The 26,634-nt window shown below is 40.0% G+C and overlaps 1 protein-coding gene across 2 annotated transcripts in view; it reads right to left on the bottom strand.

The window, feature by feature from the left end:
* Ifrd1 (Interferon-related developmental regulator 1) overlaps positions 1–26,634 on the bottom strand; it is a 65,803-nt gene that overhangs the window by 18,221 nt on the left and 20,948 nt on the right. The window contains exons 4-8 of one of the 2 annotated variants that reach the window (XM_070098354.1): positions 26,161–26,314; positions 19,642–19,824; positions 19,325–19,446; positions 10,382–10,536; positions 6,150–6,391 (exon numbers count right to left, since the gene is read on the bottom strand). In XM_070098354.1, coding sequence (XP_069954455.1) covers positions 6,150–6,391; positions 10,382–10,536; positions 19,325–19,446; positions 19,642–19,824; positions 26,161–26,314 — 856 coding nt within the window. The remainder of the gene's footprint in view (positions 1–6,149; positions 6,392–10,381; positions 10,537–19,324; positions 19,447–19,641; positions 19,825–26,160; positions 26,315–26,634) is intronic. The other variant, XM_070098355.1, reaches the window with a different exon arrangement.

The raw sequence follows: 26,634 nt of genomic DNA, 5'->3' as shown, positions 1-26,634 counted from the left end.
ACCCGAGGGTCCACTGTATTACTTATTACCAAACCTCTTTCTACACATAGCTCAATTAAAGGCTCCCCATCTTCATTTACCCCTGGCACCCCAAACTTACCTACTACTCCCTCCAGAACATTTTTACCCACTTTAGCATTGAAATCCCCAACCACCATTACTCTCACACTTGGTTCAAAACTCCCCATGCATTCACTCCACACTTCCCAAAATCTCTCTCTCCTCTACACTTCTCTCTTCTCCAGGTGCATAAATGCTTACTATAACCCACTTTTCACATCCAACCCTTATTTTACTCCACATAATCCTTGAATTAATACATTTATATTCCCTCTTTTCCTGCCATAACTTATCCTTCAACATTATTGCTACTCCTTCAGCTCTAACTATTTGAAACCCCTGACCTAATCCAATTTATTTCTCCCCACTGAAACTCTCCCACCCCCTTCAGCTTTGTTTCACTTAAAGCCAGGACATCCAGCTTCTTCTCATTCATAACATCCACAATTATCTCTTTCTTATCATTCGCACATCACTGACAAAAAAAGGCACAATGCAGTGACTGGAACGATACACAATTTTTTTTTATTATAACCCGCACAAACGAGAGAGGAGCTTATGACGACATTTCGGTCCGACTTGAACCATTTACAAAGTCACAACATCCACACACATTCAAACATCCCACTCTGATGGTTTTCTTCTTTTTCTTTTACGTAGGCTATACAGGAAAAGAGGTTACTAGCCCACTGTTCCCGGCATTTTAGTCGACTTTTACAACATGCATGGCTTACGGAGGAATGATTCTTATTCCACTTCCCCATGGATATAAAAGGAAAAGCAATAAGAACAAGAACTATTAAGATAAAATCAAAGAAAACTCAGATGAGTGTATATATAAACTACTACTACAGTGGACCCTCGACCAACGATATTAATCCGTTCCTGAGAGCTCATCGTTAATCGAAATTATCGTTAGTCGAGTTAATTTTCCCCATAAGAAATAATGGAAATCAAATTAATCCATGCAAGACACCCAAAAGTATTGAAAAAAAAAAATTTTACCACATGAAATATTAATTTTAATACACACAAACTGAAGGAGACATGTACAATTACATGACACTTACCTTTATTAAAGATCTGGTGATGATTGATGGGATGGGAGGAGGGGAGTGTGTGGATGGTGTTAGTGTTTAGAAGGGGAATCCCCTTCCATTAGGACTTGAAGTGTCAAGTCCTTTTCCGGGGTTACTTCCCTTCTTTTAATGCCACTAGGACTAGCTTGAGAGTCACTGGACCTCTGTCGCACAACATATCTGTCCATAGAGGCCTGTACCTCCCGTTCCTTTATGACATTCCTAAAGTGTTTCACAACATTGTCAGTGTCACAATTAAACACTTGTTCAGGTTTCAATTCTTCACTGTCTACGTACTCCTTGAATTCCTGCACATATTTTTCAGCTGCTTTTTGGTCCAAACTGGCAGCCTCACCATGCTTTATCACACTATGTATGCCACTACGATTCTTAAATCTCTCAAACCAACCTTTGCTGGCCTTAAATTCATTCATATCACCACCAGTTGCTGGCATTTTTCTAATTAAATCCTCATGCAGCTTCCTAGCCTTTTCACATATGATCGCTTGAGAGATGCTATCTCCTGCTATATGTTTTTCATTTATCCACACCAATAACAGTCTGTCAACATCTTCTATCACTTGCGATCTCAGTTTCGAAAACATAGTTGCACCTTTGGCAAGAACAGCTTCCTTGATTGCCGTTTTCTTGGCCACAATAGTAACGATGGTTGATTGGGGTTTTGTGTACAACCTGGCCAGCTCAGAGACATGCACTCCACTTTCATACTTAGCAATGATCTCTTTCTTCATATCCATAGTAATTCTCACCCTTTTTGCTGTAGGGTTGGCACTAGAAGCTTTCTTGGGGCCCATGGTGACTTATTTTGCAGGTGCAATCACTAAAAACGCTGTGATAATATGAAATGTTCCGATTGTATATTTGGATGGGACCGCGGTGGCTGGCTGGCTGGCTTGTAAACACTGGCCACAAGTGGACGTGTCTCAGACGGAACGAATCGCGTTGGTCGAGTTTTTTAGCGCTAGTCGAGGCAAAATTTTTGCGTTAAAATGTATCGCTAGTCGAATTTAACGTTAGACGATGCCATCGTTGGTCGAGGGTCCACTGTACTTTCAACAAACCGGCCGTATCCCACCAAGGCAGGGTGGCCCAAAAAGAAAAACGAAAGTTTCTCTTTTTAACCCTTGAACTGTCCAAACAGATTTACGCTCACATTCGTAGTGCTCCAAAAGTAGATCTTCGGTTTTTTACATATTTAAAAAAAAAAAAACACAGATCGAAGTTTTTTTACACGTTTTCAAATGTAAAAAAAAAAAAAAAAAAAAAAAAAAAAAAAAAAAAAAAAAAAAGATCTACGTTTTTTAACATACTTTCAAATGTTGAAAAAATGTAGATCTATGTTTGGACAGTTTAAGGGTTAAATTTAGTAATTTATACAGGAGAAAGGGTTAATAGCCCCTTGCTCCCGGCATTTTAGTCACCTCTTACAACAAGCATGGCTTACGGAGGAAGAATTCTGTTCAACTTCCCCATGGAGACAAGTGGAAATAAACAAGAACAAGAATTAAAAAGAAAATAGAAGAGAACCCAGAAGGGTGTGTGTATATATATATATGCTTGTACATGTATGTGCAGTGTGACCTAAGTGCAAGTAGAAGTAGCAAGATATACCTGAAATCTTGCATGTGTATGAGACAAACAAAAAAGACACCAGCAATACTACCAATATGTAAAACAATTACAGGCTTTCATTTTACACTCACTTGGCAGGACGGTAGTACCTCCCTGGGTGGTTGCTGTCTACCAACCTACTACCATACTTATTTGTAAAACAAAACATTTAAATACAAGGAATTCTTGTATTGCCCAATCAATTATGTAACAATGCTTGGTCTAAGGCCAGCCAAGGTGTAGAAAAACTCTCAGAACTCCTCAACGGTATTCTTTAACCACTTGAATAGATAATGAATATACGTTAACAAAAAATATTATTTAGAAAAGGCATATGATAGAGTGGATAAGAGAGTAATGTGGCAGATGTTGCAAGTGTATGGAATAGGCAGTAAGTTACTAAATGTTGTAAAGAATTTTAATGAGGATAGCGAGGCTCAGGTTAGGGTGTGTAGGAGAGGGAAGAATACTTCCCAGTAAAAGTAGGTCTTAGAAAGGGATGTGTAATGTCACTATGGTTGTTTATATATTTATAGATGGGGTTGTAAAAGAAGTAAATGCAAAGGTGCTGGAGAGTGGGGTGGAATTAAATTATGGGGAATCAAGTACAAAATGGGAGCCGACAGTTACTTTTTGCTGATGATACTGTACTTATGGGAGATTCTAAAGGAAAGTTGCAAAGGTTAATGGACGAGTTTGCGAGGGTGTGTAAAGGTAGAAAGTTGAAAGTAAGCAGAGATAAGGTGATGAGGGTATCAAATGAGTTGAAGAAAAATTGGATATCACACTGGAGAGAGGGAGTATGGAAGAAGTGAATGTTTTCAGATATTTGGGAGTTGACTTGTCAGCGGATGGGTTTATGAAGGATGAGGTTAACCATAGAACTGGTGAAGGAAAAACGGAGAGTGGTGCATTCAGGTATCTTGTGGAGACAAGAAATGTTATCAATGGCAAAGTAGGGAATGTATGAAAGTATAGTGGTACCAACACTCTTATATGGGTGTGAAACTTGGGTTGTAAATGCTGCAGCAAGGAGGCAGCTGGATATGTCCTGTCTAAGGGCAACGTGTGGTGTAAATATTACGCAGAGAATTCGAAGCGTGGAAATTAGGTGGTGTGGAGTTACTAAAAGTATTAGTCAGAGGGCTGAAGAGGGGTTATTGAGGTGGTTTGATCATTTAGAGACAATGAATCAAAGTAGAATGACTTGGAGAGTGTATAAATCTGTAGGGGACGGAAGGCAGGGTAGGGGTCGTCCTTGAAAAGGTTGGAGGGAGGGGGTAAGCTTTAGTGGGAGAGAGGCTTGGACTTCCAGCAAGCACGTGTAAGTGTGTTAGATAGGACTGAATGGAGACGAATGGATTTTGGGACCTGACAAGCTGATGGAGTGTGAGCAGGGTAATATTTAGTGAAGGGATTCAAGGAAACTGGTTAGCTGGACTGGAGTCCTGGAAATAGGAAGTACAATGCCTGCACTTTGAAGGAGGGGTTTGGGATATTGACAGTTTGGAGGGACTTCTAAACTGTCGTATCTGAGTGCCTCTGCAAAGAGTGATTATGTGTGAGTGAGGTTAAAGTGTTGGATGATGATGAAAGTATTTTCTTTCTGGGGATATTCTTTCTTTTTTGGTAACCCTGCCTTGGTGGCAGATGGCTGACTTGTTGAAAAAAAAAATTATTTAATGCAATGCATCAGTCAAGTAAATATGAAAGTAGCAAAGGAAGACCAAGAAGACATTGTATGAGGAAACATCTAATAAACTTTCAATTTATTAGAAGCTTCCTCACTACAACTAATAAACATCTAATAAACTGAAAATTTATTAAATGTTTAATAAACATTTAATAAACTGAAAGTTTATTAAATGTTTATTAGTTGTAGCGAGGAAGCTTCTAATAAACTGAAAATTTATTAGACATTTCCTCACAATATCTTCTTGGTCTTCCTTTCCTACTTTCATATTTACTCTAAGATACTCAGTTATTCACAAATGAACAATAGATGAGTGAGCCTAGAGGGAGTGTGTTGTGTCCATTAATGGTTTAAGAATTACAACTGTCACCTGGTCTTACACAAGGCCTCCTAAAATAGAAAGGAAATAGTATAGGATTGAGGAACTCAAACACAGGAAAGTATATACTGTATACAAGATGAAGTTTGCGAAATTTAAGTCATTTTGCACAATAGTAAGTTAGAAAAGACCACCAATACTGCCAGTGAGAAATATTTAGCAGGCTTCCCGTATCACAATGGCAGAGCAGCCACACCTCCCTAGGAGGTTGTAAACTGGCATGTTGCTGGGAGGTTGTAAACTGGCATGTTGCTGGGAGGTTGTAAACTGGCATGTTGCTGGGAGGTTGTAAACTGGCATGTTGCTGGGAGGTTGTAAACTGGCATGTTGCTGGGAGGTTGTAAACTGGCATGTTGCTGGGAGGTTGTAAACTGGCATGTTGCTGGGAGGTTGTAAACTGGCATGTTGCTGGGAGGTTGTAAACTGGCATGTTGCTGGGAGGTTGTAAACTGGCATGTTGCTGGGAGGTTGTAAACTGGCATGTTGCTGGGAGGTTGTAAACTGGCATGTTGCTGGGAGGTTGTAAACTGGCATGTTGCTGGGAGGTTGTAAACTGGCATGTTGCTGGGAGGTTGTAAACTGGCATGTTCCTGGGAGGTTGTAAACTGGCATGTTGCTGGGAGGTTGTAAACTGGCATGTTGCTGGGAGGTTGTAAACTGAGATGTTGCTGGGAGGTTGTAAACTGAGATGTTGCTAGGAGGTTGTAAACTGAGATGTTGCTGGGAGGTTGTAAACTGAGATGTTGCTGGGAGGTTGTAAATTGAGATGTTGCTGGGAGGTTGTAAATTGAGATGTTGCTAGGAGGTTGTAATTTGAGATGTTGTTGGGAGGTTGTAATTTGAGATGTTGCTGGACTGAAAGTTAGATTATCTTCATAAAGGAGCTTATGGAAACTGCTCAGCTAAATTCACAGAAATCAGCTTATCAAATTTCAGTTACAGAAACTTGGAATTACAGCATCTTGAAATTGAAAGTGGGGTAAGGTGGGGAAATGCAGTTCAAGAGAACACTGAATCACTAAATCTGAGCCCTTCTATAAAGGCAGATTTTAAGGTAATGTGATCAAGATTTTTAGTTTACCTTGGGCCATCAGTGTAATAAAAAATACTACCAAATTCTTCAAAATAACTACGATGGATTCTGTTGGGCCATTCTCCAAAAATTAGAAAACTCCAAAGGCAAAAAAGATGTCAAGAGGCAAGAACAGAACCTAGGCGTTAACAACTGTACAACAAATTTCGTGCACATGCATCTTTAATGGAAAAAAAAAAACTTTGCTTATCACAAACAGCTCATTCTACTTACCCCAACATTGAAGGTGATATGGGTGCTAAGTCCTTGGGCGAGTGCACGGCACAAAGACGAGTATTGCAGCTTAAGTGACCAAGTGTCTAACAGTAACTCTTGTCTCTGGTGTTGTGGCCCCACTGACACTGTTTCGCACGGTAACTCTCCCTCCTCCACCGTGCGAACTACATCTCGGAATGAAGCTCGCTGTTGTTTTCGGTCTTTCTTGGCTCTGAATTTGTGGGAATCTGTTGCCAATTCTGAAAAAAAGTGAATCAAATCTTAACATTAAAAAAGCAAGCTCTAAACTTGTGCTGGCCAAACAATGCCAATAATATCACGAACCAAAAAAAGTCTTGAGGTGAAGAATGACTTTTATTTAAGTCTCTGATCAAACATATTACACGTTTAGCACACAACTACCCAGCAGCACTGTATGGCCCTTTTGTGTTTAGCATTTACTTATAATTATAAGAATCATTTAAGTCAGGTTCATGCAATTTCACCAAAAATAAATCTGATGCTACTTCAGCCAAAAAATAAACGAGACTGGTAGTGTACATAGAACTGACATCAGTTATATTTTACTGTGCAAGTCAGCAAGAACCTACATACATGTATATAAATAATTTGCACAAGAACATAAGAAAGAAGGAACACTGCAACAGGCCTACTGACCCATGCAGAGCAGGTCCATGTCCCCCCCCCTGGATTAGCCCAATGACCCACCCAGTCTGGTCACCTCCACTCAAGGATGGAGCATGGCACCAGACCCAGCAGCACAAGCTAATCAGGTCCAACTCACACCCACCCACACCTACTCATGTATTTATCTAACACAATTTTAAAACTACACAACGTTTTAGCCTGAATAACTGTACTCGGGAGTTTGTTCCACTCATCCACGACCATTACCAAACCAATGCTTTCCTATATCCTTCCTGAATCTGAATTTTTCCAACTTGAAACCATTGCTGCGAGTCCTGTCTTGGCTGGAAGTTTTCAGCACTCTATTTACATCCCCTTTATTTATTCCTGTTTTCCATTTATACACCTCGATCATATCCCCCCCTAATTCTATGCCTATCGAGAGAGTGCAGATTCAGGGCCCTCAGTCTATCCTCATAGGGAAGATTTCTAATACATGGGATCATCTTTGTCATCCTCCTCTGTACGTTTTCCAGAGCATTTATATCCATTCTGTAATACGGTGACCAGAACTGAGCAGCATAGTCTAAATGAGGCCTAACCAAGGATATATAGAGTTGAAGAACAACCTGAGGACTTCTATTATTTATACTTCTAGATATGAAGCCAAGAGTTCTGTTAGCTTTATTGCGAACACTAATGCACTGTTGTCTTGGTTTTAGATTACTGCTAACCAGAACTCCTAAATCCTTTTCGCAAATCAGTAGTATTAAGATCTACATTATTTAGTTTATGTGTGGCATGGTTATTTAACTGTCCAACCTTTAGAACTTTGCATTTGTCAATATTAAACTGCATCTGCCACTTCTCCGACCATTGCATCAGTCTTTTCAAATCATCCTGGAGTGCTCTAGTGTCCTCATTAGAATGAATTGGACGGCCTATTTTGGTGTCATCAGCAAATTTGCTCATGTCACTATTTATTCCCTCATCGAAGTCATTTATGTAAATTGGGAACAACAATGGGTCCAACACCGACCCCTGAGGAATACTGCTTGTGACGTGCCCCCAATGTGATTTCTCCCCATTTATGCAAACTCTCTGCTGCCAATTTGTCAGCCATGCCTCTACCCAGGAAAAAATTTCTCCTCCTATTCCGTGTGCCTTAAGTTTCCTCAATAGCCTCTGGTGTGGAACTATCGAAAGTCTTACTGAAGTCCAGATACACAATGTTATATTCATTACCATGATCTAACTCCTCAAACACCTTAGTGAAAAAAGTTAGTAAATTCGTAAGACAGGAACGCCCCTTTGTAAAACCGTGTTGAGATTCATTAATCAATCTGTGCCTATCAAGATGGCTATGAATTGCTTCGGCAATTATTGATTCCATAAATTTTCCCACTATGGAGGTAAGGCTTATTGGTCTATAGTTCGAAGCCAAGGACCTGTCACCTGCCTTGTAAATAGGTATTACATTTGCCATTTTCCACTTATCAGGCACTATGCCAGTTTGTAGTGATATGTTAAAAGATTAGCCAAAGGTATGCTAAGTTCCTCTTTACATTCCTTTAACACCCTTGCAAACAGTTCATCAGGGCCTGGCAATTTGTTAGGTTTTAGTTTCTCTATTTGTCTGAGGACCATGTCACTAGTTACAGCAATCGTACATAGTTTATCATCATCCTGTTCTACATAATCTATTATTTCAGGAATATTGCTAGTATTTTCCTGGGTGAAAACTGAGAGGAAGTAGGTACTGAGAATTTCACACATATCCTTGTCACTGTCAGTGATCTGACCTAATCTTACTTCTGTATACCTGAAAGAACCCTTTTGGGTTAGTCTTTGAATCCCTTGCGACCTTAGCCTCATAATCCCTTTTTGCTTTTCTTATTCCTTTTTTTTTTATCTCTTTAATTGTATATATTGATTTCTTAACTGCCCATCCCCTCTTTTGATACCCCTATATATGCCTCTCTTTTGACCAATGAGATGTTTTAATCTATTGTTCATCCATTTGGGACCATTTTTGTTAGATCTAATTTCCCTACTCGGAACAAAAGTTGGCTGGGCAGCTAGAACTATGCTCTGAAAAACGTCATATTGGCAACCAAGATCACCTACCTGACCCATAGTTAGGACATCCCAATTTAGCCCACCCAGGTAATTTTTCAGTCCCATGAAGTCGGCCAAGCGAAAATCTGGGATAGAGATTTGATTGCAGTTATCTGGGTAATTCCATGATATATTGAAACCAAGTGATTTGTGATTACTTTCCCCAAACTCATCATTAACCTCAAGATTATTAATTAGTGAATCTTTGTTGGCAAGAACCAAGTCAAGCAGATTGTTTCCTCTAGTTGGTTCTGTCACAGCCTGTTCTACAAAGCAATCTTGAACTGTATCAAGAAAGTCACTCAACTCAAGATTTCCTGTCATACTGTTCCAATCAATTTGTCTAAAGTTAAAATCTCCCATTATCACAACATTTTCATATCTAGATGTCTTATGAATTTCATCCCATAACAGCTTACTGCACTCGCTATCAAGGTTTGGGGGTCTATAAATCACACCCAAAATTAATCTGTCACATCCCTCGAGAAACTGTAGCCAAACAGATTCTGTGTTCGATGTTTCTAATCTTATATCATGTCTAAGACAACAATTTAAATTTTTCTCTGACATACATCGCCACTCCACCACCCTTCCGTACATCACTGTAACAATTATAAAATCTCAACACAAACTTTATCAAAATATTTTTTTTTTTTATTAACACTGGCCGATTCCCACCAAGGCAGGGTGGCCCGAAAAAGAAAAACTTTCACCATCATTCACTCCATCACCGTCTTGCCAGAAGGGTGCTTTACACTACAGTTTTTAAACTGCAACATTAACATCCCTCCTTCAAAATAATTTAATAATAATATAACTTCAAGGGTACGATGTTAATTAGGTTTGCAGAATGGTACAGGTTGATCAAAAATAAGGGAGCAAGAAAATGAGATCAACATTACTTTTCACTACCTCTGCAAAGTGCCAAATTAACCAGGTTGTGATGGATATATGGCCTAGCAGGCTGCTAACAGTAACAGCCTGGTTGAACAGGCAATCAACAGTGAAGCCTGGGTTCAGGCTGGGCTTCCATGGTGCAAGACACTAGAAAGGTTGCAGAAATGTTGCACAAAACTATAGTAGGTTCTTATAAAGCTCTATGTAGTGATTTTTGGTAAATGTGATTGAAAATCCGGCCAAAAATTTAATAGCAGGTGAAAAGGCCTCCACTGAATGTGTTATTCAATTCTAGATATACTTTTTTTAAAGAACAAAAAGGCACACTACCATGACTGGAACAATATAAAAACCCACACACAGGAGAGAACCTTATGATGACACTTTGGTCTTACTTGGACCCTTTACAAGTTAGTGTGACTTGTAAATGGTCCAAGTCGGATCGAAACATTGTCATAAGCTTTGCTCTCCTACGTGCGGGTTATTTGTGTAATGTACTTTTTAATCACAATTTAATAAAAATTCTCTGTAAGAGCTTACTTTACAGAAGAATAGTCAGCACTGGAGGGAAGGATGGCCTCACTGACCTTTCAACGCAGAGCAGAGTTCTCCTTCCCTATTCCAAAAGTAATCATCATCGTGGGTGCGAGCACCCTCGTACAGGAGAGCCACTCCTTCTCCAGCTTGAATACGAAGCTCAACATCGCTGCAGCCCAGAAGATCAAACATCTCTCTCAGTAATCTGTTGGAAGATTTCTTATGAACTCCACATTTATAAATTCCCCCCATTTATTTATAAACTAATGCAGAGCAAACACTACTTTAACGCTTACAAATGAACGAGTTTTACTTGCAAGTAAGGCAAGTGCGGAGGGAAAAAAACACGCGCCAAGCAAGCTTATATTGCAACAGCTTTCCTTTGTGAAAAGATATATACAGGTGTTCCTTAACTTGCAATGGTTCGCCGTACAATATTTTGACTATGATGGACTATGTGGAGATGAAACTTGATAATTACCCAGCATGAAGGCCATAACCTCCATAGCTTTTAATCATTTATTTACTTTTCAATACTGGTATTTAGTTACTGTAATTATTTGTTTAATTATTCAGTAACAGTATTTATTTATTTAGGAAAATGTAAATGAGGAGCCTTTAATTGAGCTATGTGTAGAAAGAAATTTGGTAATAAGTAATACATATTTTATGAAAAAGAGGATAAATAAATATACAAGGTATGATGTAGCACGTAATGAAAGTAGTTTGTTAGATTATGTATTGGTGGATAAAAGGTTGATGGGTAGGCTCCAGGATGTACATGTTTATAGAGGGGCAACTGATATATCGGATCATTATTTAGTTGTAGCTACAGTTAGAGTAAGAGGTAGATGGGAAAAGAGGAAGGTGGCAACAACAAGTAAGAGGGAGGTGAAAGTGTATAAACTAAGGGAGGAGGAAGTTCGGGTGAGATATAAGCGACTATTGGCAGAAAGGTGGGCTAGTGCAAAGATGAGTAGTGGGGGGGGTTGAAGAGGGTTGGAATAGTTTTAAAATTGCAGTATTAGAATGTGGGGCAGAAGTTTGTGGTTATAGGAGGGTGGGGGCAGGAGGAAAGAGGAGTGATTGGTGGAATGATGAAGTAAAGGGTGTGATAAAAGAGAAAAAGGTAGCTTAAGAGAGGTTTTTACAAAGCAGAAGTGTTATAAGAAGAGCAGAGTATATGGAGAGTAAAAAAAAGGTGAAGAGAGTGGTGAGAGAGTGCAAAAGGAGAGCAGATGAAAGAGTTGGAGAGGCACTGTCAAGAAATTTTAATGAAAATAAGAAAAAATTTTGGAGTGAGTTAAACAAGTTAAGAAAGCCTAGGGAAAGTATGGATTTGTCAGTTAAAAACAGAGTAGGGGACTTAGTAGATGGTGAGAGGGAGGTATTAGGTAGATGGCGAGAATATTTTGAGGAACTTTTAAATGTTGAGGAAGAAAGGGAGGCAGTAATTTCATGCACTGGCCAGGGAGGTATACCATCTTTTAGGAGTGAAGAAGAGCAGAATGTAAGTGTGGTGGAGGTACGTGAGGCATTACGTAGAATGAAAGGGGGTAAAGCATGCTGGAACTGATGGGATCATGACAGAAATGTTAAAAGTAGGGGGGGATATAGTGTTGGAGTGGTTGGTACTTTTGTTTAATAAATGTATGAAAGAGGGGAAGGTACCTAGGGATTGGCGGAGAGCATGTATAGTCCCTTTATATAAAGGGAAGGGGGACAAAAGAGATTGTAAAAATTATAGAGGAATAAGTTTACAGAGTATACCAGGAAAAGTATACGGTAGGGTTATAATTGAAAGAATTAGAGGTAAGACAGAATGTAGGATTGCGGATGAGCAAGGAGGCTTCAGAGTGGGTAGGGGATGTGTAGATCAAGTGTTTACATTGAAGCATATATGTGAACAGTATTTAGATAAAGGTAGGGAAGTTTTTATTGCATTTATGGATTTAGAAAAGGCAGTAGGTAGTAGGTTGGTAGACAGCAACCACCCAGGGAAGTACTACCGTCCTGCCAGATGACTGTGAAACAAAAACCTGTAACTGTTTTGCATGATGGTAGGATTGCTGGTTTTCTTTTTCTGTCTCATAGTATTATAAAACTGGGTTGTTTAAATGTGCGTGGATGTAGTGCGGATGACAAGAAACAGATGATTGCTGATGTTATGAATGAAAAGAAGTTGGATGTCCTGGCTCTAAGCGAAACAAAGCTGAAGGGGGTAGGAGAGTTTCAGTGGGGGGAAATAAATGGGATTAAATCTGGAGTATCTGAGAGAGTTAGAGCAAAGGAAGGGGTAGCAGTAATGTTAAATGATCAGTTATGGAAGGAGAAAAGAGAATATGAATGTGTAAATTCGAGAATTATGTGGATTAAAGTAAAGGTTGGATGCGAGAAGTGGGTCATAATAAGCGTGTATGCACCTGGAGAAGAGAGGAATGCAGAGGAGAGAGAGAGATTTTGGGAGATGTTAAGTGAATGTATAGGAGCCTTTGAACCAAGTGAGAGAGTAATTGTGGTAGGGGACCTGAATGCTAAAGTAGGAGAAACTTTTAGAGAGGGTGTGGTAGGTAAGTTTGGGGTGCCAGGTGTAAATGATAATGGGAGCCCTTTGATTGAACTTTGTATAGAAAGGGGTTTAGTTATAGGTAATACATATTTTAAGAAAAAGAGGATAAATAAGTATACACGATATGATGTAGGGCGAAATGACAGTAGTTTGTTGGATTATGTATTAGTAGATAAAAGACTGTTTAGTAGACTTCAGGATGTACATGTTTATCGAGGGGCCACAGATATATCAGATCACTTTCTAGTTGTAGCTACACTGAGAGTAAAAGGTAGATGGGATACAAGGAGAATAGAAGCATCAGGGAAGAGAGAGGTGAAGGTTTATAAACTAAAAGAGGAGGCAGTTAGGGTAAGATATAAACAGCTATTGGAGGATAGATGGGCTAATGAGAGCATAGACAATGGGGTCGAAGAGGAATGGGGTAGGTTTAAAAATGTAGTGTTAGAGTGTTCAGCAGAAGTTTGTGGTTACAGGAAAGTGGGTGCAGGAGGGAAGAGGAGCGATTGGTGGAATGATGATGTAAAGAGAGTAGTAAGGGAGAAAAAGTTAGCATATGAGAAGTTTTTACAAAGTAGAAGTGATGCAAGGAGGGAAGAGTATATGGAGAAAAAGAGAGAGGTTAAGAGAGTGGTGAAGCAATGTAAAAAGAGAGCAAATGAGAGAGTGGGTGAGCTGTTATCAACAAATTTTGTTGAAAATAAGAAAAAGTTTTGGAGTGAGATTAACAAGTTAAGGAAGCCTAGAGAACAAATGGATTTGTCAGTTAAAAATAGGAGAGGAGAGTTATTAAATGGAGAGTTAGAGGTATTGGGAAGATGGAGGGAATATTTTGAGGAATTGTTAAATGTTGATGAAGATAGGGAAGCTGTGATTTCGTGTATAGGGCAAGGAGGAATAACATCTTGTAGGAGTGAGGAAGAGCCAGTTGTGAGTGTGGGGGAAGTTCGTGAGGCAGTAGGTAAAATGAAAGGGGGTAAGGCAGCCGGGATTGATGGGATAAAGATAGAAATGTTAAAAGCAGGTGGGGATATAGTTTTGGAGTGGTTGGTGCAATTATTTAATAAATGTATGGAAGAGGGTAAGGTACCTAGGGATTGGCAGAGAGCATGCATAGTTCCTTTGTATAAAGGCAAAGGGGATAAAAGAGAGTGCAAAAATTATAGGGGGATAAGTCTGTTGAGTGTACCTGGTAAAGTGTATGGTAGAGTTATAATTGAAAGAATTAAGAGTAAGACGGAGAATAGGATAGCAGATGAACAAGGAGGCTTTAGGAAAGGTAGGGGGTGTGTGGACCAGGTGTTTACAGTGAAACATATAAGTGAACAGTATTTAGATAAGGCTAAAGAGGTCTTTGTGGCATTTATGGATTTGGAAAAGGCGTATGACAGGGTGGATAGGGGGGCAATGTGGCAGATGTTGCAAGTGTATGGTGTAGGAGGTAGGTTACTGAAAGCAGTGAAGAGTTTTTACGAGGATAGTGAGGCTCAAGTTAGAGTATGTAGAAAAGAGGGAAATTTTTTCCCAGTAAAAGTAGGCCTTAGACAAGGATGTGTGATGTCACCGTGGTTGTTTAATATATTTATAGATGGGGTTGTAAGAGAAGTAAATGCGAGGGTCTTGGCAAGAGGCGTGGAGTTAAAAGATAAAGAATCACACACAGGGTGGGAGTTGTCACAGCTGCTCTTTGCTGATGACACTGTGCTCTTGGGAGATTCTGAAGAGAAGCTGCAGAGATTGGTGGATGAATTTGGTAGGGTGTGCAAAAGAAGAAAATTAAAGGTGAATACAGGAAAGAGTAAGGTTATGAGGATAACAAAAAGATTAGGTGATGAAAGATTGAATATCAGATTGGAGGGAGAGAGTATGGAGGAGGTGAACGTATTCAGATATTTGGGAGTGGACGTGTCAGCGGATGGGTCTATGAAAGATGAGGTGAATCATAGAATTGATGAGGGAAAAAGAGTGAGTGGTGCACTTAGGAGTCTGTGGAGACAGAGAACTTTGTCCTTGGAGGCAAAGAGGGGAATGTATGAGAGTATAGTTTTACCAACGCTCTTATATGGGTGTGAAGCATGGGTGATGAATGTTGCAGCGAGGAGAAGGCTGGAGGCAGTGGAGATGTCATGTCTGAGGGCAATGTGTGGTGTGAATATAATGCAGAGAATTCGTAGTTTGGAAGTTAGGAGGAGGTGCGGGATTACCAAAACTGTTGTCCAGAGGGCTGAGGAAGGGTTGTTGAGGTGGTTCGGACATGTAGAGAGAATGGAGCGAAACAGAATAACTTCAAGAGTGTATCAGTCTGTAGTGGAAGGAAGGCGGGGTAGGGGTCGGCCTAGGAAGGGTTGGAGGGAGGGGGTAAAGGAGGTTTTGTGTGCGAGGGGCTTGGACTTCCAGCAGGCATGCGTGAGCGTGTTTGATAGGAGTGAATGGAGACAAATGGTTTTTAATACTTGACGTGCTGTTGGAGTGTGAGCAAAGTAACATTTATGAAGGGATTCAGGGAAACCGGCAGGCCGGACTTGAGTCCTGGAGATGGGAAGTACAGTGCCTGCACTCTGAAGGAGGGGTGTTAATGTTGCAGTTTAAAAACTGTAGTGTAAAGCACCCTTCTGGCAAGACAGTGATGGAGTGAATGATGGTGAAAGTTTTTCTTTTTCGGGCCACCCTGCCTTGGTGGGAATCGGCCAGTGTGATAATAATAAAAAAATAAATATGATAGAGTGGATAGAGGAGCAATGTGGCAGATGTTGCAAGTATATGGAATAGGTGGTAAGTTACTAAATGCTGTAAATGAGGATAGTGAGGCTCAGGTTAGAGTGTGTAGAAGAGAGGGGGAATACTTCCCGGTAAAAGTAGGTCTTAGACAGGGATGTGTAATGTCACCATGGTTGTTTAATATATTTATAGATGGGGTTGTAAAAGAAGTAAATGCTAGGGTGTTCGGGAGAAGGGGTGGGATTAAATTATGGGGAATCAAATTCAAAATGGGAATTGACACAGTTACTTTTTGCTGATGATACTGTGCTTATGGGAGATTCTAAAGAAAAATTGCAAAGGTTAGTGGATGAGTTTGAGAATGTGTGTAAAGGTAGAAAGTTGAAAGTGAACATAGAAAAGAGTAAGGTGATGAGGGTATCAAATGATTCAGATAAAGAAAAATTGGATATCAAATTGGGGAGGAGAGTATGGAAGAAGAGAATGTTTTCAGATACTTGGGAGTTGAAGTGTCGGCAGATGGATTTATGAAGGATGAGGTTAATCATAGAATTGATGAGGGAAAAAAGGTGAGTGGTGCATTGAGGTATATGTGGAGTCAAAAAACGTTATCTATGGAGGCAAAGAAGGGAATGTATGAAAGTATCAACACTCTTATATGGGTGTGAAGCTTGGGTGGTAAATGCAGCAGCGAGGAGACGGTTGGAGGCAGTGGAGATGTCCTGTCTAAGGGCAATGTGTGGTGTAAATATTATGCAGAAAATTCGGAGTGTGGAAATTAGGAGAAGGGGTGGAGTTAATAAAAGCATTAGTCAGAGGGCAGAAGAGGGGTTGTTGAGGTGGTTTGGTCATTTAGAGAGAATGGATCAAAGTAGAATGACATGGAAAGCACATAAATCTATAGGGGAAGGAAAGAGGGGTAGGGGTCGTCCTCGAAAGGGTTGGAAAGAGTGGGTAAAGGAAGTTTTGTGGGCAAGGGGCTTGGACTTCCAGCAAGCGTGCATGAGCGTGTTAGATAGGAGTGAATGGAGACGAATGATACTTGGGACCTGACGATCTGTTGGAGTGTGAGCAGGGTAATATTTAGTGAAGGGATTCAGGGAAACCGGTTATTTTCATATAGTAGGACTTGAGTCCTGGAAATGGGAAGTACAATGCCTGCACTTTAAAGGAGGGGTTTGGGATATTGGCAGTTTGGAGGGATATGTTGTGTATCTTTATACGTATATGCTTCTAAACTGTTGTATTCTGAGCACCTCTGCAAAAACAGTGATAATTTGTGAGTGTGGTGAAAGTGTTGAATGATGATGAAAGTATTTTCTTTTTGGGGATTTTCTTTCTTTTTTGGGTCACCCTGCCTTGGTGGGAGATGGCCGACTTGTTGAAAAAAAAAAAAAATAATCATATTTTTGTCTCCATGGGGAAGTGGAACAGAATTCTTCCTCCATAAGCCATGCGTGTTGTAAGAGGCGACTAAAATGCCGGGAGCAAGGGGCTAGTAACCTCTTCTCCTGTATATGTTACTAAATGTAAAAGGAGACACTTTCGTTTTTTCTTTTGGGCCACCCCGCCTCAGTGGGATACGGCTGGTGTGTTGAAAGAAATTATTATTATAATCAAAAAGAAGCGCTAAGCCACAAGGACTATGTGTGTTGAAAGAAAGATCATATTTTTGTATAGCTGGACTTGAGTCCTGGAAATGGGAAGTACAATGCCTGCACTCTAAAGGAGGGGTTCGGGATATTAGCAGTTTGGAGGGATATGTGTATCTTTATACGTATATGCTTCTAAACTGTTGTGTTCTGAGCACCTCTGCAAAAACAGTGATCATGTGTGAGTGAGGTGAGTGTTGAATGATGATGAAAGTATTTTCTTTCGTTTTGAGTCACCCTGCCTCGGTGGGAGATGGCCGACTTGTTAAAAAAAAAAAAAAATCACATTCATGTTGAACTTACGACATTTTTTATTTATGTTGGGTTGGTCGGAACATAACCCCATTGCAAGTCAAGCAGCACCTGTATAGTCTTCTCACAAAGTAAAAACACCACAATAAAAGCTTATTCATGTATTTTATTCCATCCTGTTGGCATCTTGCCCTTGCATCGCATCCACAAGAACAGTAACCAAACATCAAAAGATGAAATATGGAGCATAAAATATTAAAAAACATTCAACATGTGCCTTATTAACCTAGGTTGTATGAGTAAATGTTACTCTTAACTCAAGTGTCTCAAAGTTAAACATAATCACGAATTTATTATTGCTTACTAACTGTTGTATCTGCATAAGATTCTCCATGGTTCATCCCTTCAAGAAGTGGGGGGGGGGGGCTTGGGGGAAATGCCTTGAGAACATTGGAGAGGCCCTTGATCCCAAGAACTGGAACTTCCCTTCCCTGCATCACCGCATGATGCTATCATGTCAGCATGGACAAGAATCTCTAAGGAATGTTTCAAACACCTTGTTAAATCTCTGTCACAAAGAATTTAGGTTGTTCTGGGAGCAAAGGAGTTGCACTACACAGTACTAGAAGAGTGTACCTAATTAAGTGGCCAGTAAATGTATAATTTCCTCTGCTTCTTCCTATGTGAAACTGTATGTACATCATGCATTAGTTCGATTATATTCATATTTTATGCCTAAATAACTATATGTATGAGGCTGGGTGGAAACTGTCAGTAATATTTACATAATTTTTTATCATTTTTTCTCATCTTCGAGGAAAGAAACAAGAAAAGAGAGAGGAAGGGACTATACCTCCCTTCCTCACTCCCTTTCCTTATTTTTATCATTCGAAGTAAGGAATGTATATACAGTCGACCCCCGGTTAACGAACTATTTTCATTCCAGTAGTATGTTCAGGTGCCAGTACTGACCGAATTTTTTCCCATAAGGAATATTGTGAAGTAGATTAGTCCATTTCAGACCCCCAAACATACACGTACAAATGCACTTACATAAATATACTTACATAATTGGTCGCATTTGGAGGTGATCGTTAAGCGGGGGTCCACTGTGTGTGTGTATGTGTGTGTGTGTGTGTATATATATATATATATATATATATATATATATATATATATATATATATATATATATATATATATATATATATATATATATATATATATATATATATATATATATATATATATATATATATATATATATATATATATATATATATATATATATATATATATATATATATATATATATATATATATATATATATATATATATATATATATATATATATATATATATATATATATATATATATATATATATATATATATATATATATATATATATATATATATATATATATATATATATATATATATATATATAGAAAGAAGAATATAAAAGTATTTAAATGTGAACTTGGGGACACCACTGAAAGTTGAGTCACAAATAAGCCAGAGGAATGTTTGCATTTCTTCAGTCTCAGAGTGGTCAGGAAGTGAAATGATGCTGGTCAGGTAGTGGTAGAGGAAGGCTCCACACAGTCTTAAGAGTAGGTATGATGGGGACCACGAGGCTAAGAGGAAGTGAATTTGAAGAGTGGCAAGTAAGGAGGCAGGGCCACTATCTGAAAATCGACCCCTGCAACCACAAACATACGTGTACAAATAGGAAGTTAAGTACTTACCCGTTCTCTCTTGCAAGTGATGGGATGAATGATTACCAAGATAAAACGTACTTGTTGGCCATGGTGTAGATGGAGGTGGGAGAGATGAGACACAAAAGAAGACAAAAGCCATTGAGAGCTGCTGTATGTAGAGCCGTTACTGCAGGTGGATGATTAGGCAATTCCCCATTACCCTAAAGAAAACAGTGGTCATTTAATACAGAATTTATATTTAATTTTAACAAAATGTTTGCATGTGTTTTTTGTACATTTATTATGCAACATGTTATCAAAAGTATATACATAACCCTAAAAATTAAGAGGACTTTATTCTGAAGCCAGTTAAATTTGGTGTCTGATAAGTTATACAAAGACAACACATTTAATACCTTTGGCAAAGAGCCACTAAAAACTGAATGGAGTGTATTCATGGCAGAAGTCACATCAGCTAAATCATGACAGGCCAAGAAAGCAGATAATGCTAAAGTGTATGCACACTCTTGCCGCCCAGCTAGTGGACCGGATGGGTCGGTCAAAGCTACAGTCAGCACAGGCTCCAGCATCTTGTACACCTGTAACCCAATACAGTATTACACTACTGTATTAACTTTGATATACAGGTGCTCCTCGACCTGAGATAGTTCAACATTATGATGGTGCAAAAGCCATTACTTTGAAGATGAAACTCGAGATAATTACCCAGCATGAAGGCAGCAAGTCGAATTTTTTTTTTTTCAACAAACTGGCCATATCCCACCGAGGCAGGGTAGAGTATACAGGAGAAGGGGTTACTAGCCCCTTGCTCCTGGCATTTTAGTCACCTCTTATGACACGCATGGCTTATGGAGGACGAATTCTGTTCCACTTCCCTATGGTGATTGCAACTTGTATTCATTTACGTATTTACTTTCAATGCTGGTATTTAGTTACAGCAATTACTTGTTTATTTCCTTATTCAGTGACAATTACTTACTGACTGTATTTTGCAGCTTATTAGACACATTTTTTTCCATAAAATGTCTCCAAACACCAACCTGCGTCCTATAAACTGAAGGTCAGTGACGGGAGCTATAAGCTTGGGGTGTGGGGTGGGCTGTAGCTGTCTCAGTTATGTCCAATGATAGCCAGTGAAACTAAAAAAGTCTTAAAAGCAGCGAAATATGGTGTTTAGAATATATTCACATCTGACTTGCAACATTTCCTGCTTCTGATGGGGTCGTCGGAACGTAACCTCACTAAGTCAAGGAGCACCTGTATAGTATAATGAAGTGATGCAATAAAACTGCTTTTTAATTTACATTATAAATACTGTATTCATAAAAGCATCATTTCCAAGCACATATTAGGCCAACTTGCAAAAATTATTATCTCAATAGTTCATTTTGTTTTTTTGAAATTCATCAAATCAACAATTAAGCTGATTCTAGGTATCATACAGATTTCAGTTTTGACTTTTAGTTTGAAAGAAAAAATGACATACATTTATGGTACACATTTATTAAAGATCTCACTAAGACTATTACCGTCCACAAGAATCAATATCACTGCTATTTACCATGGGTTAATTACCCAGGTCATGGACTGAGCTGTGGGGGCACTGGCCCCCAGGACACCCTCCAGGTATACTTACAGGAATGTGGGGATACTGTCACCTTTCTTGGAGGTTAACTAAGTGGTGGCCCTGATTGTTACAGTATATTATTGTGTGTGTTATGAAGGGAAAGGGGAAGGGGTAATTATGATTTTGTTAGCTACCCAAGGGGCAGTGGTTTATGTTTGACTACATGCAACTGGCAGTAACAGCCTGGTTGATCAAGCACTGATCCACCACAAGGTCTGGTCATGGACCGGGCTGCGGGGGCATTGATCCCTGGAACACCCTCCAGGTATACTCCAGGTTTACCCCTTTCAGGGTTTCAGACGTACTAGTACGGCTTACACGCCAGGGTTATCAACGTACTAGTACGCATAAATTCTAGCGCCTTCATATCAAGCGGGAAAAGGCTGGTAGGCCTAGATGCGAGAGAATGGGTCTGCGTGGTCAGTGTGCATTGTAGGAAAAAATTTGGACACCCAGTGGTGCGTTGTGGGAACGCCATTCTAGTACACCTTGTTCACAATGCCTCGCGGTAAGAAACTCCTCACTCCTCGGAAAATTGGGACACTTTTGTTCCTCAGTGACTGGTCTAATACAGATGGTAATGCCAGTGAAGATGAGTTTCAAGGTTTTGATGAGGTTGTGACTGAAACTAATGACCATAATAGCTGTAATAGTGAGGAAAATCCAGATGACCCTCAACCTTCCTCCTCTGGTGCTGGGCCATTTTGTTCACGTTCAGTTGTACCAGAACGAAAGAGGAAACTCGTATTTTTCCATATCCAGGACTTAGATGTTAGCAATGGTGATGATAGTGATAGTGAATATGAACTACAAGCTCTTGAAAACAGTTCCAGTAGTGATAGTGAAGTAGAATATTCTCCAGTGAAGCGTCAGTATATACGACGGTATATGCGCTCTGGTAGTGTGCCATATGCTATTCCAAGGGGAAGGAGTACATCTCGGAGTACATCCCGTGGCTGTACAACAGGAACAGATAGTGAAAATGAAGATGATAGTGTTGCAACTGGGATGGAAAATGTGCATGCATCTGGTGGTGGTAGTGGTGGTGCCAGCCGTGAGGCACCAGCAGCGAGCCATGCTGCCACCCATGCCGCTGCCTCAGCTGAACTACAACAAAGGCCACCATCCCCCACCCACCCACCACACCAGCCTCCACAACCACAACCACCTGTCAATATCCAGTACCCACCAGCAGACCGCACCTGGGATTGGCAGGAAGCTGACAATTTTGTTCCCAATCCCCATCACTTTGATGAAAGTCAAAGTGGAATACGGCCATCTTGTACACTTGGGAACAATGCCACTGAATTAGAATGTTTCGAGTTATTCTTTGACGAACCCCTGATGGAAAATGTCAGGAAAAGCAACAGATACAGTGGACCCTCGACCAACGGTATTAACCCGTTCCTGAGAGCTCATCGTTAGTCGAAATAATTGTTAGTCGAGTTAATTTTCCCCATAAGAAATAATGGAAATCAAATTAATCCGATCCTGACACCCCAAAGTATTGAAAAAAGAATTTATCACATGAAATATTAATTTTAATACACACAAAATAAAGAAGACATGCAAAATTACATGACACTTACCTTTATTGAAGATCTGGTGATGATTGATGGGATGGGAGGAGGGGAGTGTTGATGGTGTTTGTGTTTAGAAGGGGAATCCCCTTCCATTAGGACTTGAGGTGGCAAGTCCTTTTCCGTGGTTACTTCCCTTCTTTTAATGCTACTAGGACCAGCTTGAGAGTCAGTGGACTTCTGTAGCACAACATACCTGTCAATAGAGGCCTGTACCTCCCGTTCTTTTATGGCAGTCCTAAAGTGTTTCACAACATTGTCAGTGTAACAGTCACCAGCACGGCTTGCAATAGCTGTGCGAGGGTCATTTTCATCAAAAAAGGTTTGCACTTTAAGCCACATTGTACACATTTCCTTAATCTAATCTTTGAAGTAGACAACTTCAATTTCTCTATCCCCAATGGAAATAAGTCACTCTGTCTGATTTTTTTGGGTTATCCTAGGTTCTCTACACATATGCTGCTATGTATGATAATTCTATGTAACTGTATTTGTGTATACCTGAATAAACTTAGTTATTCCTCCGGAGCAGTTTCCTCAGGTCTGGCCTCTTGCTGTTGAAGATCATCAGTGGTTAGTTCTTCACTGTCCTCCTCCACCATCTCTTCCACATCCTCCCCACTAACCTCCAACCCCAAGGACTTCCCCAATGCCACAATTGATTCCACAACTGGCATAAGATTCCCAGGGTTAGCCTCAAATCCTTCAAAATCCCTTTTGTCTACACATTCTGGCCACAGTTTCTTCCAAGCAGAGTTCAAGGTCCTCTTAGTCACTTCCTCCCAAGCCTTACCTATAATGTTTACACAATTGAGGATGCTAAAGTGATCTTTCCAAAACTCTTAGTCAATCGAGTTTCTGAGGTCACTACAAAGCACCTTTCAAACATAGCTTTTGTGTCGAGTTTTTTGAAGTTTGCAATGACCTGCTGGTCCATGGGCTGCAAGAGAGGAGTGGTATTAGGAGGCAAAAACTTGACCTTGATGAAGCTTGTGTCCCCAGAAAGTCGCTCTGCCAAGTCTGAAGGATGACCAGGAGCATTGTCTAATACCAGGAGGCACTTAAGGTCCAATTTATTTTCCAGGAGGTAATTTTTCACAGTGGGGGCAAATGCATGGTGTAACCAGTCATAGAAAAAGTCCCTAGTGACCCATGCCTTACTGTTTGCCCTCCACAGCACACACAAATTAGCCTTGAGGACATTCTTTTGCCTGAACGCTCTGGGAGTTTCAGAGTGATACACCAATAAAGGCTTCACTTTGCAATCACCACTAGCACTGGCACACATTAACAGAGTAAGCCTGTCTTTCGAAAACATAGTTGCACCTTTGGCAAGAACAGCTTCCTTGATTGCCGTTTTCTTGGCCACAATAGTAGCGATGGTTGATTGGGGTTTTGTGTACAACCTGGCCAGCTCGGAGACACGCACTCCACTTTCATACTTAGCAATGATCTCTTTCTTCATATCCATAGTGATTCTCACCCTTTTTGCGGTAGGGTTGGCACTAGAAGCTTTCTTGGGGCCCATGGTGACTTATTTTGCAGGTGCAATCACTAAAAACGCTGTGATAATACAAAATGTTCCGATTGTATGTTTGGATGTGACAGCGGTGGCTGGCTTGTAAACACTGGCACCCATGTGACAAGTGAGGCGCGCTCAGGCCACATGTGGACGAGTCTCGAACGGAACGAATCGCGTTGGTCGAGTTTTTTAGCGCTAGTCGAGGCAAAATTTTTGCATTAAAATGTACCGCTAGTCGGATTTAACATTATGCGATGCCATCGTTGGTCGAGGGACCACTGTATTTCGATTACACCATGGCAAACAATACTTTCACCAAAATCATGCCTACACCAGTGGAAGGAGACAACTGTGGCTGAGATGTATCTTTTCTTTGTCACAATAATGCTTATGCCACACATGTATAAGCACAGTGTCAAATCATACTGGTCAACAGACCACCCGATTGCAACCCCAGGTTTCAGTGATATAATGCGAGTGAATCGATTTGTGCTACTATTACATATGCTTCACTTCTCAGACAAAACCAGGCCTGACAGAAATGACAGGTTATATAAGATTAGGAATGTGTTTGTGTATCTGAAACAAATTCAGTATGTAATTTTATCCCCTCAGGAAGCTTGTTATTGAGGAGTCTTTGATTCTGTTCAAAGGAAGACTGTCGTTCACGTAGTACATACCAAGCAAGAGGAAACGCTTTGGTATAAGTTGTTTGTGCTTTGTGGCTGCTACAGTGGTCTTGTACTGGATATTATTGTGTACACTGAAAGTAATACATTGCAAAACACCAGGAAGTTACTGGGCATCTCCGGTGATGTGGTTAGAACAATGATGGAACCATATCTTGGCAAGGGGCATATATTATATACTGACAACTGGTACACAAGCCCCTCACTCAGTGATATTTTGCAAGTGAACATGACAGATGTGTGTGGCACAGTGCATGGAAATCGTAAGCATATGCCCAGGTTTGACGATGGCACTCGTAGAGGTGAGGTGCAGGAATTTGCTGCCAATGACATCATGGCATTTTGGTGGCATGACAAACGAGATGTCACACTGTTGTCATCAGTTCACTCTAATGAAATGACAAACACTGGCAGGCAGAATAGAGAGACCAATGAACCCATTCTGAAACCTGCAGCTGTGATGGACTACACCCTCAATATGCACTCAGTGGGCAAATGTGACATGCAGACTGGATTTGCTGATTGTGTTGGCACGAGTTATAAGTGGTACATAAAACTCTTTTTACATATTCTGGACATTTCCATGCTCAATGCTTATAATATGTATAAGATGAGGACCAGAAACAAACCACCATATGGCAAATTTTGTTTGTCTGTCATCAGACAAATAGTATTAAAGTACCAAGGAACAACACCTGCATTAGAAAACTGCCCACTAAATTATCCACAACTACCTTCTCCTCTGAGGCATGGTGATCACTTCCTAATTAAACTGCCTGCTACTGCTTTCAAGAAAAAGGCTCAGAAGAGGTATTATGTCTGTGCACATACAAAAAAAATGCCCACAACACAGAGATACTCGTTTTATGTGTGAGGAGTGTAAAACACCACTGTGCATGACACCATGTTTCAAAGACTTCCACAGGCTGCAGAACTTCTAGAAGCATGTCCAGTGACTGTATGTGTGTATATAAAATACACAAAAATAGTGACAAACATTTTATATTGTTCATTTGTGTAAACAAGTTTTGTAAACAATATAATGACAAGTGTGTTTGTGCAGTTATTGTGTAGTACAGAAAGAGTAAAAATTTACAAAATAGTGCTCATATTGGTCTCACAGGCCATAGAAGTTACTTGAAAAGAAAAAAATATTAAAAAAATAACAGAAAAAAGCAGAAAATACAAAATAAACGATTACCGGGTGACCGGCAGTCGGCGATGTTGCTGTATGCAGTTCACTTTCTGTCAACTTCACGCCTCCATATCTCGGTAAGTATTGATGGCAAAAAATTTTTTTTAGCCTATAAAGTTTAGAAAACACTATCTTTTCATAAGAAAAAATAATTTTTTTTTTCCCAATATTTTTCGACCCTGAGAACAAGTCTGGGAGAGAGCCTGTCGACCCTGAAAGTGTTAAGGGGTGACACTGCCGAACAGGTTACATATCACTTATCTAGACAAATTCGACCCTAGTCTTGTAGGGAACGTCTTACCGCTTCTGCCTCGTTTACTTGTGACAAGCTGAGGATGAGAAGGGATGCTAGTCTTGCAGCAGCCACCTGCTCTGGTCCTCGACCTTTCCTGAGTGATCGCTCAACCAAGTCACAGATGGTCTGGTGGTGATCCAGCAGGAATGGTGTCAACACTCTGGACCAAGTAGAAAATTACATCTACATGCAAAGTACCAAATCAAATTTAATATTTATTTATTTAATAGTGCTAAATTGGTTTTGAACTTATTATAATGGACATGCTGTGCTGTTAATTAAGGCATAGTCTGTCAAAGAATCCCATCTCTTCTAAAAAATAAATTTGGAAAACTTTTCATGATTACTGGCCATCTCCTACCAAGGTAGGGTGACCCAAAACAGAAGAAACACTTTCACCAACACTCACTCCATCACTCTCTTACCAGAGGTGCACTGATACTACAGTTGAAAATTTACGAACATCCCAACCCCTCTATG

Source organism: Cherax quadricarinatus, chromosome 62 (genome assembly GCF_038502225.1).
Source record: "Cherax quadricarinatus isolate ZL_2023a chromosome 62, ASM3850222v1, whole genome shotgun sequence".
NCBI lineage: Eukaryota > Metazoa > Arthropoda > Malacostraca > Decapoda > Parastacidae > Cherax > Cherax quadricarinatus.
Note: the sequence above shows the minus strand (reverse complement) of the source record. Positions and strands in the feature narration are given on the sequence as shown.